The sequence below is a fragment of the Bufo gargarizans genome, chromosome 5 (assembly GCF_014858855.1).
Source record: "Bufo gargarizans isolate SCDJY-AF-19 chromosome 5, ASM1485885v1, whole genome shotgun sequence".
NCBI classification, from domain to species: domain Eukaryota; kingdom Metazoa; phylum Chordata; class Amphibia; order Anura; family Bufonidae; genus Bufo; species Bufo gargarizans.
In genome coordinates, this window is record NC_058084.1 from 179833757 (window position 1) to 179849573 (window position 15817).

Below are 15817 nucleotides of genomic sequence, written 5' to 3' on the forward strand. Positions count from 1 at the left end.
AAAAAAAAAAAAAAAAAAAACAGGCCGCAACGCAATAATTTTATTAACTTTGCAACAGAACATATAAACTTTAACTTTTTTAACTGAACATTAACCTTTTTGCTTACTGGTGTTTTTTTTTTTTTTTTTTTTTACCTTTATAGAACAAACCTCTCCTTCCCCATGGGTCAATGTGCAAAGCGCAAATCGCCCAAAGATGTGGCGAAGTGCGTTATGCACTTTGTCCCATGTGAAAGGAGACGTTTGCAGCAGCTGTGTGAGTGAATGGACCCTAATAGCCCTGTGTGCCTGTCCTGGTGAGATGATCCCTATGCTAATAGTGTACCTGTGAGTGGTACTTCCGGAAACACTCTCCAAAGCATAGGGCAGGGTGGTCAGGACAGTCAGGACAGAAATAGCGGGTGTCACGCCTTATTCCACTCCTGCTACAGACACGACATCTTTTTCGGGGTGACGGTTGGGTTGAGGTACCAGGAACGACATTGGGGAAATGTCGCTCGTGTAGACGGCTAACTACACTGGTGGATGGGGACACGGAACCTCCTGGGTACAGGAGGTTCTCGATGATCTCTTCCTGAAATTTGAGGAAGGATCCAGTTCTCCCAGCCTTACTGTAGAGAACAAAACTATTATACAGAGCCAATTGAATTAAATATACAGACACCTTCTTATACCAGCGTCTGGTTCTGCGGGAAACTAAATACGGAGACAACATCTGGTCATTGAAGTCCACCCCTCCCATGTGAAGGTTATAGTCGTGGACTGAGAGGGGCTTTTCAATGACACGGGTTGCTCGCTCAATTTGTATTGTCGTGTCTGCGTGAATGGAGGAGAGCATGTAAACGTCACGCTTGTCTCTCCATTTCACCGCGAGCAGTTCTTCGTTACACAGTGCGGCCCTCTGCCCCCTTGCAAGACGGGTGGTAACGAGCCGTTGGGGGAAGCCCGCGCGACTAGTTCGCGCGGTACCACAGGCGCCAATCCGTTCTAGAAACAAATGCCTAAAGAGGGCCACACTTGTGTAAAAATTGTCCACATAAAGATGGTACCCCTTGCCGAATAAGGGTGACACCAAGTCCCAAACTGTCTTCCCACTGCTCCCCAGGTAGTCAGGGCAACCGACCGGCTCCAGGGTCTGATCTTTTCCCTCATAGATCCGAAATTTGTGGGTATAGCCTGTGGCCCTTTCACAGAGCTTATACAATTTGACCCCATACCGGGCGCGCTTGCTTGGGATGTATTGTTTGAAGCCAAGGCGCCCGGTAAAATGTATCAGGGACTCGTCTACGCAGATGTTTTGCTCTGGGGTATACAAATCTGCAAATTTCAGGTTGAAATGGTCTATGAGGGGCCGAATTTTGTGGAGCCGGTCAAAAGCAGGGTGGCCTCTGGGACGGGAGGCGGTGTTGTCACTAAAGTGCAGGAAACGCAGGATGGCCTCAAAACGTGCCCTGGACATAGCAGCAGAGAACATGGGCATGTGATGAATTGGGTTCATGGACCAATATGACCGCAATTCATGCTTTTTTGTCAGGCCCATGTTGAGGAGGAGGCCCAGAAAAGTTTTAATTTCGGAAACTTGGACTGGTTTCCACTGGAAAGGCTGGGCATAAAAGCTTCCCGGGTTAGCGGTGATAAATTGTGTGGCATACCTGTTTGTTTCGGCCACAACTATGTCTAAGAGCTCCACAGTCAAGAACAGCTCAAAAAATCCCAGGGCCGAACCGATCTGAGCTGTCTCAACCCGAACTCCAGACTGGGCAGTGAAAGGGAAAACTATAGGTGCGGCTGAAGTTGGGGACTGCCAATCAGGGTTTGCCAGCACCTCAGGGATTCTAGGGGCTCTACGGGCACGTCTTTGCGGTGGCTGCGACGGGGTCACTACTGCACGTGCCACCGTACCAGCTTCAACTGCCCTTCTGGTGCTCGCTACTTCACCAGGTTGTACGGCAGTGCTGGTACTAGGTCCAGGGAGGGCTGGGCTGCTGGTGTATGCCTCACCACGTAATCCGACAGCACCAGCCACACTCTGCTGCTCTTGAAGCGGATCCTGCGCAACCTGTGGTCTAGCGACACGGGGCCGGGTACGCCTGGTGGTATCAGGGACCTCAGCCTCCTCGTCCGAACTTTGGGTCAGAGAGCCACTGCTTTCTACAGGTTCGTATTCTGACCCGCTGGATTCATCAGATGAGGGTTCCCACTCCTCATCCGACTGGGTCAGAAGCCTGTAGGCCTCTTCAGCGGAATACCCCCTGTTGGACATTTTGGGCAACTAAATTTAGGGGTATTCCCTGAGACTACCCAAGAAAAAAAAAGCAAGCCTGTCTTACAAAGGGGAGGCTAGCGAAGTACCGGAGGCCGCTGCGGTTGATAAAAAATATCAAAACTGATTTTTTTATCGCCGCAGTGCGTGTAAAGTGATTGTGCAGTGATCAAAAAAAAATTTTTTTTTGTCACTGCGGTGGGGCGGGCGTGGGTGAACGCACGTGTGGGCGACCGATCAGGCCTGATCGGGGCAAACACTGCGTTTTGGGTGGAGGGCGAACTAAAGTGACACTAATACAATTATAGATCTGACCGTGATCAGTTTTGATCACTTCCAGATACTATAAAAGTACAAATGCTGATTAGCGATACTCTAATCAGCGAATAACGGACTGCGCTGCGGTGGGCTGGGCGCTAACTGATCGCTAACTACCTAACCAAGGGGCCTAAACTATACCTAAAACCTAACGGTCAATACCAGTGAAAAAAAAAAGTGACAGTTTACACTGATCACTTTTTTCCTTTCACTAGTGATTGACAAAGGGGTGATCAAAGGGTTAATTGGGGTTCAGGGGGGTGATCTGGGGCTAAAGTGTGCTGTTTGGTGTACTCACTGTGTAGCCTGCTCCTCTGCTGGATCCAACCGACGAAAAGAACCAGCAGAGGAGCAGGCAGCCATATAACAGATCATATTTACAAATATGATCTGTTATCTGGCTCTGTGATTGGATTTTTTGAAAATCATCAGCTTGCCAGCCGCGATCATTGGCTGGCAAGCTGATGACGAAATGGTCCTCTACGAAATGCCGGCCCGAACTGCGTATGCGCGGGCCGCATAGCACGTCATCTCGCGAGATGACGCGTATATGCGTCGTTGTGTGCAGCGCTGCCGCCTCCGGACCGCACATCTGCGTTAGGCGGTCCGGAGGCAGTTAATATATATGTGAACACTGGTGTAACTATAGGGGTTGCAGCGGTCGCAGTAGCGACCGGGCCTCTAAGCCAGGGGGCCCAGAAGGCCCCCCTTGCCAGTGGTAGTGCACTTTTCCCTTTATAAGATGCAGTGCATAATGGAAGCATTCACTAGTATGCAGTAGGTGAGGGAGTGAAGCACTGTGAGTACTGTACTTACCCCCTCCTCCCTTCTTGCTGTTCTTAAGTCCCGCGCTCCTGTGTCCTGGCTGCCTGCAGCGTCAGCGCATTCTGACCTGGCGCTGCAGGAGGTTAGGTGACTGTACAGCGCGGGTCCCAAGAACAGAAGAGAGCTAGGACAGGGAGAGTGGAAGCAGAAGAGGCAAGTTACCTTATTAATTTACAGTCTGACTCTGATCTGAGGTCTGACTGGGGGTCTGGAGAGGTCTAGTGCGGGGTCTGGAGTGGTCTAATGGGGGGGTCTTGAGGTCTGACTGGGGCTCTGGAGAGGTCTAATGGGGGAGGTCTGAAGAGGTCTAATGGGGGGGGTTCTGGAGAGGTCTAATGGGGGGGTTCTGGAGAGGTCTGACTGGGAAGTCTGGAGAGGTCTGACTGGGGGGTCTGGAGAGAGTCCGGAGATCTAATTGGGGTCTGGTCTGAGGTGTAATGGGGCTCTGGAGGTCTGGTCTGAGGTCTGAAGGTCTGGTCTGACGTCTGATATGGGGGTCTGGTCTGAGATGGGGGTCTTATCTGAGGTCTGATATTGGGTCGGGGTCTGACATGGGAGTCTGATCTTAGGTCTAAAACTGGGGTCTGATTTGAAAAATTAATATTTTATTTTATTATTGTGTCCAACACCATCACGGTTATTTGTATAACAGAAGCAGGGCCCTGCTTCTGTTATACAAATAACCATGATGGTGTTGGACACAATAATAAAATAAAATATTAATTTTTCAAATCTACTAAATTTGAGAGTGCCGTGGATTCATATAGATATTTGATAGTGGCATAACAGCCTTTCCATTGAGCACCTCCTTTGGGGATATATTCCCTTATTTTGTGACGGGGTGCCTTCCAATTTTTGTCTTAAAACTGGGGTCTGACAGAGGTCTAAAGGGGCATCTGGTCTAAGATGGGGGGCCTTATTTAGGGTTTTATATGGGGGTCTGATCTGAAAAGAAGGGGGTATTTTTTTGTACTGGCGCACAATATAAAGGGGTGTTTTTGTGTGGTACCAGTATTTTCAGGGGGACTGTTTCTGCAGGATGGTATTGGGGGACACAGCGGACACAGTATTGAGGGTGGTAGGATGGGGTGTTGAGAAGGTGGGAGGATGATGGAAAAGTAGGAAAATAAGATGTCTGTTTGTTAAACTCTGCACGAAAGAAGTCACCAGACGACTGGTCTGACAGGAGAAGTAGAGGAAAGAGAATATCTACATCAGAGAAGAGAAGTCACTGGATGTAAGAGGTATGTGGGGGTGTATTACCCTGTATGTTCTGTAGCGCTGTATGTAATGTTTTCCAAGTATGTCTTTAAAGGGGATTTTTTTTTCTCGTATGAGCGCTGCCTTCTCTGCTCTTTTTACCTGCTCATCAAAGCAAATGTTGCAGCAAGCAGGTGAACAGAGCAGAGAAAACTGCTCTTGTATGAGAGCTGCCCTCTCTTCAAACAGCTGATCGGCATGGGGGGGGGGGTCAATTTTTGCCTCAGGCAGCAGAGAAGCTAGGTGCACCAGCGCTGAGGGAATGCTGAACCAGGGCCCATGAGCCTTTAGCTACGCCCCTGCGTATGAACCTGGAACAGTACATAAAAATTACATTATCCCCCTTACCATCACTTCATAGTGACCCACTTTAATAAAATCCACTAGAAGATGGACATATGTGAAGGAGAACAACAGGCTCTGCCTTTTTCACTTTCTGATATACCGCTATACAGTATATTCCGATAATATATTCCTGTTGCTAATACCAAGGACCTGCTGACCTATTTCATACTGGCGTTTTTATTCTTATGATGTGATTTGGTTGCTTTCTGCCCATTAAGATGACAAGATATTATAGTCTTTATGGCAGCAGTTACCTAACTCTGGGTCAACCTCTGCTTGCCACCACAGTTATGGTACTTTCACACTAGCGTTAGAAGAATTCAGCAGGCAGTTCCGGCAACGGAACTGCCTGCTGGATCCAGAAATCCGTATGCAGAATGATAGCATTTGTTTCCAGATCCGTTTGACAAATGCATTGAAATACCGGTGTCATCCGGAAAAAACTGATCCGTTATATATATATTTTTTCACATTTATAAAGGTCTGCGCATGCACAGACTGGAAAACCAGATCCATCAATGCACCAATTTCCTGAACACTTGGTACCGGATCCGGCATTAATACATTTTTTATGGAAATCCGGCAATCCAGCAAGTGTTCCGGACGGAACAGAAGACATCCTGATGCATACTGAACAGAATGCTATAGGACAAAACGAATGCGTTTTTTTCCCCGGTATTGAGCCCCTATGACGGAACTCAATACTGGAAAACTTTAACGCTAGTGTAAAAATAGCCTAAGCCGAGATGTGCCAAACTGTGCCGCATCTGTTGGCGAGATGTTAAATGCTTGAATAACATTTCTTAGTTATGTCATAGCAAACATTTTAAAGGGGTTCTCCAGGAATTAAGAAAATTAAAATACTTAAATATTACTTTATTAGAAATATATTCCCAAATACCTTACATTAGTTATAATGGCTCTTTTTGTCTGAGGAGAGATCATTAGGAAAAACAAAATGGCCAATGTCCCATTAGTACACACAAAACCTGTCCTAATCACACAGGAGGACAAGTTACCGTACTTCACAATACTGAGGTAAAGAGGTGCCTCATCTTCCTCTCCGCTCTGCCTGTCAGGAATTATCATCCTAAATACAGTTTAATATGGTCATCAGCTGAATCTTTGTAGGAATGGAGTTCATGAGCAGATGTGGCTAATGAGCAGCAACACTTGTATACAGTCTCCATTACCACATTACCTGTCCTGTCTGTACTTCATGTCTCCTCATGAACTCCATTGCTACAGAGATTCAGCTGAAGATCTTGTTATCTGTATTCAGGATCATAATCCCTGACAAGTAAGAGAGGAGGATCAGGCAGCTTATTACCGCAGTGTGAAGTAACTTGTCCTTCTGTGTGATTAGGACAGGTTTTGTGTGGACTAATAGGACAGTGAACATTTTATTTCTCCTAATCATTGCTCCCCAGACAAAACGAGTCATTATAACTAATGAAAGGTATTTGGGAATATATTTATAATAAAGTAATATTGACATATATATATGCATATATACATGACACAGTGCCCCTGTTCTCATGATTAACCGCCTCCCGATCGCCTATCGCAGGGATGCGTCCTGCGGGCGGCCGGTTTATTCCTCCTGGACGCATTGGTACGTCATCTCGCGAGACACGAGATTTCCTGTGAACGCGCGCTCACAGGATCGCGAGGTAAACAAGTTGATCTACAGCCTGCCAGCGGCGATCATTCGCTGGCAGGCTGTAGATGCGATTTTTTTAACTCCAAAAAGGTAATAAAGGTCTAATATACCTGCTACCTGGTCCTCTGGTGGTCCCTTTTGCTTGGATCGACCACCAGAGGACACAGGCAGCTCTGTAAGTAGCACCAATCACCACACTACACTACACCCTCCCCCCCTGTCACTTATTAACCCCTTATTAACCCCCGATCACCCCATATAGACTCCCTGATCACCCCCTGTCATTGATCACCCCCCTGTAAAGCTCCATTCAGACGTCTGTATGTGTTTTGCGGATCCGCAAATCCACGGATCCGCAAAACACGGACACCGGCAATGTGCTTTCCGCATTTTGTGGATCCGCACATTGCCAGAACTATATAGAAAATGCCTTTTCTTGTCCGCAATTGCGAACAAGAATAGGACACGTTATATAGGCTCTACAAAAAACGCAGTGTTCGCCCAATCAGGCCTGATCTTGTGCGCACACTTGCGTTCAGTCCGCCCCACCGCAGTGACCGAATTATTTTTTTTCTGATCACTGCAAAAACACCATAAAATCACTGCGGCGCTATAAAGATCACTTTTGAGGGGCATGGCGAGTTCATAGAAATATTTTTTTTTTTTGGCACAAGTTAGCGGAAATTGTTTTGTTTTTTCTTACAAAGTCTCATATTCCACTAACTTGTGACAAAAAATTAAATCTTACATGAACTCGCCATACCCCTCACGGAATCCAAATGCCTAAAAATGCCCTCCTAAAAGGTACTCATTGGAATTTGGGCCCCTTTGCGCATCTTGGCTGCAAAAAAGTGTCACACATGTGGTATCGCCGTACTCAAAAGAAGTAGGGCCATGTTTGGGGTGGGTGTAGTTTTACATATACCCATGCTGGGTGAGAGAAATATCTCTGTAAAATGACAACTTTGTATAAAAAAATGTAAAAAGTCATTTACAGAGATATTTCTCACACACAGTATGGGTATATATAAAAATACACCCCAAAGCACATTGCCCTACTTCTCCTGATTTCGGCGATACCACATGTGTGACACTTTTTTGCAGCCTAGGTGCGCAAAGGGGCCCAAATTCCAATGAGTACTTTTAGGATTTCACAGGGCATTTTTTACGCATTTGGATTCCAAACTACTTCTCACGCTTTAGGGCCCCTAAAATGCAAGGGCAGTATAAATACCCCACATGTGACCCCATTTTGGAAAGAAGACACCCCAAGGTATTCCGTGAGGGGCATGTAAAATTTTATATTTTTGTCACAAGTTAGTGGAATATGAGACTTTGTAAGAAAAAAAAAAGAAAAAAAAAGAAAAAAAAAGAAAAAAAAAGGAAAAAAAAAATTTCCGCTAACTTGTGACAAAAAATAAAAACTTCCATGAACTCACTATGGCCATCAGCGAATACCTTAGGGTGTCTACTTTCCGAAATAGGGTCATTTGTGGGGTGTTTCTACTGTCTGGGCATTGTAGAACCTCAGGAAACATGACAGATGCTCAGAAAGTCAAGGTGCGTAAATACATTTTTTTGCACCATAGTTTGTAAACGCTATAACTTTTACCCAAGCCAATAAATATACACTTATTGCATATTTTTTTTATCAAAGACATGTAGATCAATAAATTTAGAGAAAAATTTATATAGAAATGTAGTTTTATTTGAAAAATTTTACAACAGAGTGAAAAATGTCATTTTTTGGCAAAAATTTCGGTCAATTTCGATTAATATATAAAAAAAATAAAAATATGTCAGCAGCAATGAAATACCACCAAATGAGAGCTCTATTAGTGAGAAGAAAAGGAGGTAAAATTAATTTGGGTGGTAAGTTGTATGACCGAGAAATAAACCGTAAAAGTAGTGTAGTGCAGAATTGTAAAAAGTGGTCTGGTCATTAAGGGGGTTTAAGCTAGGGGAGCTGAGGTGGTTAACAGGGGCCCAAGTGGTCGGCTGTCTGTGGATAGGGAATAAGTGTCTGTGGTCTGTACTGGGACAACCCCTTTTAAAGTGGTTGGCCTATCTCACACATTGGTGGCATATCCCTAGGCTATGCCACCAATGTCTGAAAGGTGTGGGTCCCATCTCTAGAATGGAGCCTGCAAAATGAAGGAGAGTGCATCAGGCATGCATGGCCCGCCCTCCATTCATTTATATGAGCCAGTGGAAATAGCTGGCTCAGCTATTTCCATCAGCCCCATTTAAGTGAATGGAGTGGTGGCCGTGCTTGGTGCGCTTCCATTTCTTATCTATGGGACTTCCGAAAATAGTAAAGCGTGCCGCTTGGCTATTTACATCACTCTAGAATGGAGTGGCTATTTACATCACTCTGCTTCACTTTGTGGGCTCCATTCTAGAGATAGGTGCAGATCCCAGACGTGGGACGCCCACCTATCAGACATTGGTGGCACATCCAAGCGAGATGGGCCAACCTCTTTAAAGTTATTTTCCTACCATTGGCACTAATCCATAGAAGATACTACCGTTTTGACCTTGGGAATTACCCAGAATGAAAGGGCTGTGATACTTGCCCTAACGAGTCATGGCCCATTTATTTTAGACATTACTGAGGGTTTTAATGATTGGACTCTCACTGATCTCAGTTTTAAAGCCCTGAACCCTAGATAATTATCAATGTGCTTTAAAGGGTTTACCAACTTGAATAGGTTATCAGTGTCAACGTGATGTACAGATTTAAGTCTCCTTCTAGAATTTACATTATATTTGAAGATTTACAACACACTAATAAAGAATATGAAAACACTGGCTGATGTGTACCTTGTGGGCCTGAAGAAGCATGTGTATGACTCCTGGTGCTCCATGGCACCAGTGTACCAACCGATCTGTTTCATTGCTCAAAGACGACGGATAATTCCCAGACCTGAACTTCTTGTGACGTACGTAGTCAATACTTGGTTTCACCAGCTCAGTCAAGGTTTCTTGGTCTACTTTTGCTAAAGGCTGAAATAAAAAACACCTTAACACAAAATTTCTCAGAAGCATAGGAAATCAATCATGGATATCTATAGACAGGAAATCAGTCAATGAATATTAAGTTAATCTAATCTTTTCAGGCAAGCTAATGAAATCCAACAATTTAATATCCTGGAGATGAAAGTGGAGTTCCCCAATAACATAGTAGAAAAACCTACTTCAAATCAAAGGCTCACTTTATGAACAGGCAAAAGGCAAACGAGCAAAGCTGGTCATACACATAAGAGAAAAGATAACTGAAGCCAATAATTTTGTCAGTATTGGCTTGCCATCTAATGTGTGTGGGGCCTTCACAACGTATGACTCCACAAAGTTGACCAAATTTCCCACTGATTTCCAGGTATGTCTAAAGATCCAGAATATTTGATCATTTCATCAGAAATGCTAAAGGTGAATTATGCCTTCCAAACGACTCAAGCACTTGGCAGGAGACATAGAAATCTGTGAACACATACCTTTGTGGTTGTTCCTAGCTTTAACCTGTTATTCAAGTTACGTGGCAGGTGCCCTAGGAACCCTGTAAGTACTCCAGGTCTCACTTGTAAACCAACATTTGCCCCTTTGCCCTAATTGACAGCACCAGCCTTTTCTGACGTCACTGGTATCCCATTTGAAGCCTGCTGTTCGTGGCTAGATGCATGCCTTGCAAGTATGCGCCACTGACATAGTCTGTGCACCCAGTGATTGAATGGCGCCTGCGCAAGATTTCAATTGGGGTGCCATTGATATCCGAAAAGCTTGGTACTGTCAATGTGGGAAAAAAAAAGGGAGGTGTCGGACAATTGGCAAAAATGGGACCTCCTTCGTGCACTTGCCATTAAATTGGCATAGTGTAGGGCTGAAACGATTACTCGATTAAATTGAGTAATTTGACACAAAAAATCCTCGATGCAAATTTTTTGCATCGAAGATTCGTTTGTGTCATGTGACCACGGAGCGGGAGTGAAGCGCTTGCTATTACTCCCACTCTGTGGTCTCCCGCTGCACTTGGAATACTCACCTTTCCAGCAGGGGGCCTCCGGACACTTCACAGCACGTTGCGGAACGATAGAGTGTCGGCGGAGCCCCTGCTGGAAAGGTAAGTTGGTAAAACCGAGGGGGAGGGGGCGCGACTAAGGTCGGAGTGCATAGCGTCATAGCAACCAATGACGCTGTGCAATCCGGGTGTCAGGAGGAGCAGGGCAGCAGAGACTATGGCACAATGGGGGAGGGCTGATGGCAGTGGGATGGGGGAGTGGAGCTGATGGCAGTGGGGTGGGGGAGTGGAGCTGATGGCACTGGGGTGGGGGAGTGGAGCTGATGGCACTGGGGTGAGGGAGTGGAGCTGATGGCACTGGGGTGAGGGAGTGGAGCTGATGGCACTGGGGTGAGGGAGTGGAGCTGATGGCACTGGGGTGAGGGAGTGGAGCTGATGGCACTGGGGTGAGGGAGTGGAGCTGATGGCACTGGGGCAATGGACCTGATAGCACGGGGGAAAGCTGATGGCACTGGGGGGGGGGGGGGGGGAATAGAGCTGATGGCACTGGGGGGAACGGAGCTCATGGCACTGGGGGATAGTGGAGCTGATGGCACTGAGGGGAACTGATGCACTTGGGCTGATCACACAGTGGGAAACAAAGGGTGTTGGGGACTGATGTCAGGGGGTCTTATGAGTTTTTATAAAGGAAAACAGTCTATAAATTCATTTTTTCTTTTTAGAGTACTCGATTAATTAAACAATAAAATCGATAGAATACTCGATTACTAAAATAATTGTTTACTGCAGCCCTAGCATAGTGGAATAAAGTGTCATTTGGTGCATTGCTTTTGGAATAAAGTCAAAAAGGTAAGTGTCCACATGTTTCAAGTTGTTTAGCATCACATGGCAGACCTAATATCCACCTCACCTACTCACGCTTTACCTGCATCAGCATATAGTAGATGCCAGCCAATCCATGGGCCGCTCCCACGTACTGCTTCTTGTGCCATTGATACAGCAGAGGACAGCGTTCTGTCTTGTGCTCTTCTTTGGACAAATTCTTCCCAGACTCAATGATGGCATCCACAAGCTATTGAGGGAGAAAGCACTTTAAGTCATTCTTTTCAAGCATCCACTCAGAAATCTCCAGTGCTGGCATATTAGCCCCAGGTCCAGTTAGAGGTCACTACAGGGTTCCTACAGGGTTCCTCCAGGGTTTTTCCTCTAGCTGCTTTCCGAACGTGACAGAAGGCTCAGCCGCTGAGGACCTTGGATTTACATCGGGGTATAAAGCTGCTTTCACGCGCCTCTAGAGAACAGGAACAGCAGCCAGTTGTACAGACATTTGATTTATTCCTAGTGTTCTGTGACCTTTCTGTCACCATGCAAATGTTTGAGAAAGGTCAGACAACCATTGACATCAATGTGATGAAACACGAAAAATGCTATGACCATGTTTAACCATAGTCGATGATATAAACATGGTCATAGCATTGTCGTAGCATTTTTCGTGTCGATGACTAACCTCTTTGATTGTGGCTTGAGGCACCGTGTCTGGACCGATCTCAGCATTTAGATACAGCAACGCATAGAGATATCCAGCCCTTCCATACAGCAGTTCATCCGGGAGCTCAGAGTCCGTGCTGACCACCCCTCGATGCAAGGCCAATAACCTAAATGTCAAAGGTTACAAAAGAGATTAGACCACGAATTCTGTCCAGTCGGCAACTGTATTCACTGGGATTATAACACCCTATGGTGCATTTCTGAAAGTGTCGAAAACAAAAACCGTCTTTGTTGCCCAACCCAACCAATACTGCAGCAGCTTTCATTTGGTTTTGTTTTTTGCAAATCCGCTTATTGTTTTATTAGGATTTCAACTAGGGCTGGGCGACGTGGCCTAAAATCTATATCGCAATATAATTTGAAGCATGTGCGATATAACGATATCGCAATATATTAAACGATCGCAATATATTATTTTCTTCTGTATGTAAACAAATTACAAAACGGTTCAAGAAATGTTTAAAATGTTTATTGTGTAACAGGTCTTTCTCTAAACAATGTAAAGATGAAGTGTCCCCTAGCCAGCGCCATCAGCCCTATGCCATTGCCATTTGCCATCATCCATGTACCCCAGCCAGCGCCATCAGCCCCATGCCATTGCCACCATCATCATCCATGTCCCCCATGCCATAACCATCCACCCCCCGGTAGATTCGGGCCCCTGCTAATATACTTACCTTTCCTGCAGGGTGCAGGGCTGGCTGATGGTGTCCGCAGGAGACGGACCGCGTCTTCTTCCCAGCATGCACTGGGAGGGACCTGACCTGGCCAGTGCAGCATGGTGCAGAGTCGGGAGGCCACGGAGCAGTGAGTGAGAATATATCTGTAAATAATAAATCAAGGCAACTGGACGTACTGTAGATTCTTGAAAACGTTTCACTCGTTCTTCCAACGAGCTTTCTCAATTCTGAGTGATTGTACAAAAATTCTGTGAATAAATATGTAACTGAATCCACATCTGGTAATTATACCCAGCATTGGGTCAAAGGTGTTAATTCCATTATCCTAATTGGAGTCAGTAGGTGATAAAGACTTCCCAGAAAAAGGTGTCAAGACAGGATTGTATGTGGCAGACAATAGATGTCTAACCCCCTGTTAGACATCTATTGTCTTTGAAGACAGTCAAGTACGTGTTTTGGATAAGGAGGCCGATTGGTACAAACGAGGTGTGAAGGAGGCCATCTACGTAAAAATGGAGAAGCCAAGCTTGAATAGAGGTGGGGGGGGTTAGACATCTATTGTCTGCCACATACAATGCTCTCTTGACACCTTTTTCTGGGAAGTCTTTATCACCTACTGACTCCAATTAGGATAATGGAATCAACACCTTTGACCCAATGCTGGGTATAATTACCAGATGTGGATTCAGTTACATATTTATTCACAGAATTTTTGTACAATCACTCAGAATTGAGAAAGCTCGTTGGAAGAATGAGTGAAACGTTTTTAAGAAATCTACAGTACGTCCAGTTGCCTTGATTTATATACCATGACCTGGATAAATGAGAACCTTCACAGAAAATGAGTAAGAAGCTTTTTCAATTCACTACCGCTCCATGGTCATCTATCGCGATACGGCAATATAGCTAAAATCTATATGGTTGCCCAAATTTATGACGATAATATTGTATATCATTTATATCGCCCACTCCTAATTTCAACAAACGAATACAGTGCAGCATAACCAGTATCAAGGCAATATATACTGAGAAATACAGACATTAGTAGACAATAATATTGGAAAAATGTCCCAATGACCCCCCCCCCCCCCCCCCCCACAAATCCCGTGCGCTAACCCCAAAGAAAATATCTCTTCGGGAAGACCTCGAGTGCTAGCCAAAGCATTAAGAGGAGTGCGTCCATGAAGAAACTCATACAAATACCACATGGTGTGCTCAAAATGTAATATAATGGAAAGAGTATTCATAAATAAAGACCATTTTCAAAGAACCGTTTGCTCCGTTTTTCTTTATCTGATGAAGTGAAGATCCAGTCCATATGAAATAGGAAGGTTATAGAGGTCTGGATAAAAGGGATAGAAGGCGTTTCTGAATCTAACCATCCATGTAGAAGACTCTTTCTGGTAGCAGCTGCCCAAATGTGCAATAAAGCTTTATCTCGTCTAGGTAAACATTGTTGTTCCTCAGATAATATGTGAAAGATAGCCCACTGGGGAGTAACAGTGAAGGATTAGTTTATTTACGGGGAAACGTTTATTTAAACTGCGACTTTTCCCCATTCACGCCAGGTCTAAAAAAGTAGGAGGGAAGGGAGGACATGCCGGCAGGTCAGTCATCATTTCTACGCTTGTTTTAGGCATAGAAAATGGTCTAAATGTAAGGAATGGTGCTGGATGCGCCAAAAAGTTATGGAGAGGCCTGTGCCTCTTCATAACTTCAGCCGATCCATTGCCAGATATAGGGCTTATTAAGACCAGCATCTAAAATGCCAGTCTTAATAAATGACCCCATAATAAAAATTTTACAAAACTTTATTTGCGGAAAAATGCAGCAAAAATAAAGTTAAAGCTCTAAAACTGCATATATACACTACACTACACTCACTAAAAGTAGCTGTTGCTTCTTCTTAGAAATGTACAAATACATTGACAGGTTGGTGTTACCAGTTGGGAGTGTGTCCCTGCACACTCTTACACTGTCCAGTCAATGCGGTCAGGGTCAAGGAGACAACAGCGTCTACGCGTTTTGGGTCATTGCATACAGATCCTTACTCATGACATAATGCAGTACAAGACAGTACACTTATATAGCCTGAAGGAGCCAATTGCACTCCTGTTTCTCTAAATTATATGGAGAAAGGCAGCATATGTATGAAATAATAATAATAAATAAAATATTATATATATATATATATATATATATATAGATCCAGAAAAAGGACGGCACTCCGGTCTTGAAAAAGTAAAATTATTCTTTAATCAACCTTGCGGTACAACGTTTCGGCTCCAATACTGAGCCTTTCTCAAGCACAAATGCAAATCAGGTGTCTGCAGTTATATAGGTGAGTTAATTGAATTACAAGTCATTTGATCACTACACGTCCCACCCCAAGGGGCGTGTTCAAAACTAACCAATACATAAACATGGTTACATAAAATACATGTGCAAAAAATAAAGCAAATGTCAACAATTACATATATCTGATATTGATACAACGTAAGACATCAATCAAGTACGTGCATCAGACATTTGCAAACTAATAGTGAAAAAAAGAGGAAGGAGGGCGGACCCATCGGCTGCACACTTGTACAAGTGCATAGTCGGTGGATGCGCCCATAGCGTGTAAAACATACTGAGGGAGGAGCTGAGAGACGAATCAAAAGGACACTTTTGAAAAAATTGAAAGCCACAGCTATGCGATCGCTGGATCCTATGCAGATTGAAAGCCGCAGCTGTGCGATCGCTGGGTCCCGTGTATAACTCACTGTTGTATCGGCCTGACACCAGGAAGGGGATGGTATCCCTGGAGTCCTTGGCAATGAGATTCCGTGAAAGGGGATACCCTAAACGCCTGTTAGATCAACACATGGCCAAGGCACGTAGTATGGAGAGGGATACAT

General features: G+C 44.8%; 1 protein-coding gene across 1 annotated transcript in view; it reads right to left on the reverse strand.

The window, feature by feature from the left end:
• Positions 1–15817, reverse strand: part of LANCL2 (LanC like 2) — a 62784-nt gene that overhangs the window by 17899 nt on the left and 29068 nt on the right. Inside the window, exons 4-6 of the mRNA XM_044293423.1 lie at positions 12197–12344; positions 11615–11761; positions 9498–9680 (exon numbers count right to left, since the gene is read on the reverse strand). Coding sequence (XP_044149358.1) covers positions 9498–9680; positions 11615–11761; positions 12197–12344 — 478 coding nt within the window. The remainder of the gene's footprint in view (positions 1–9497; positions 9681–11614; positions 11762–12196; positions 12345–15817) is intronic.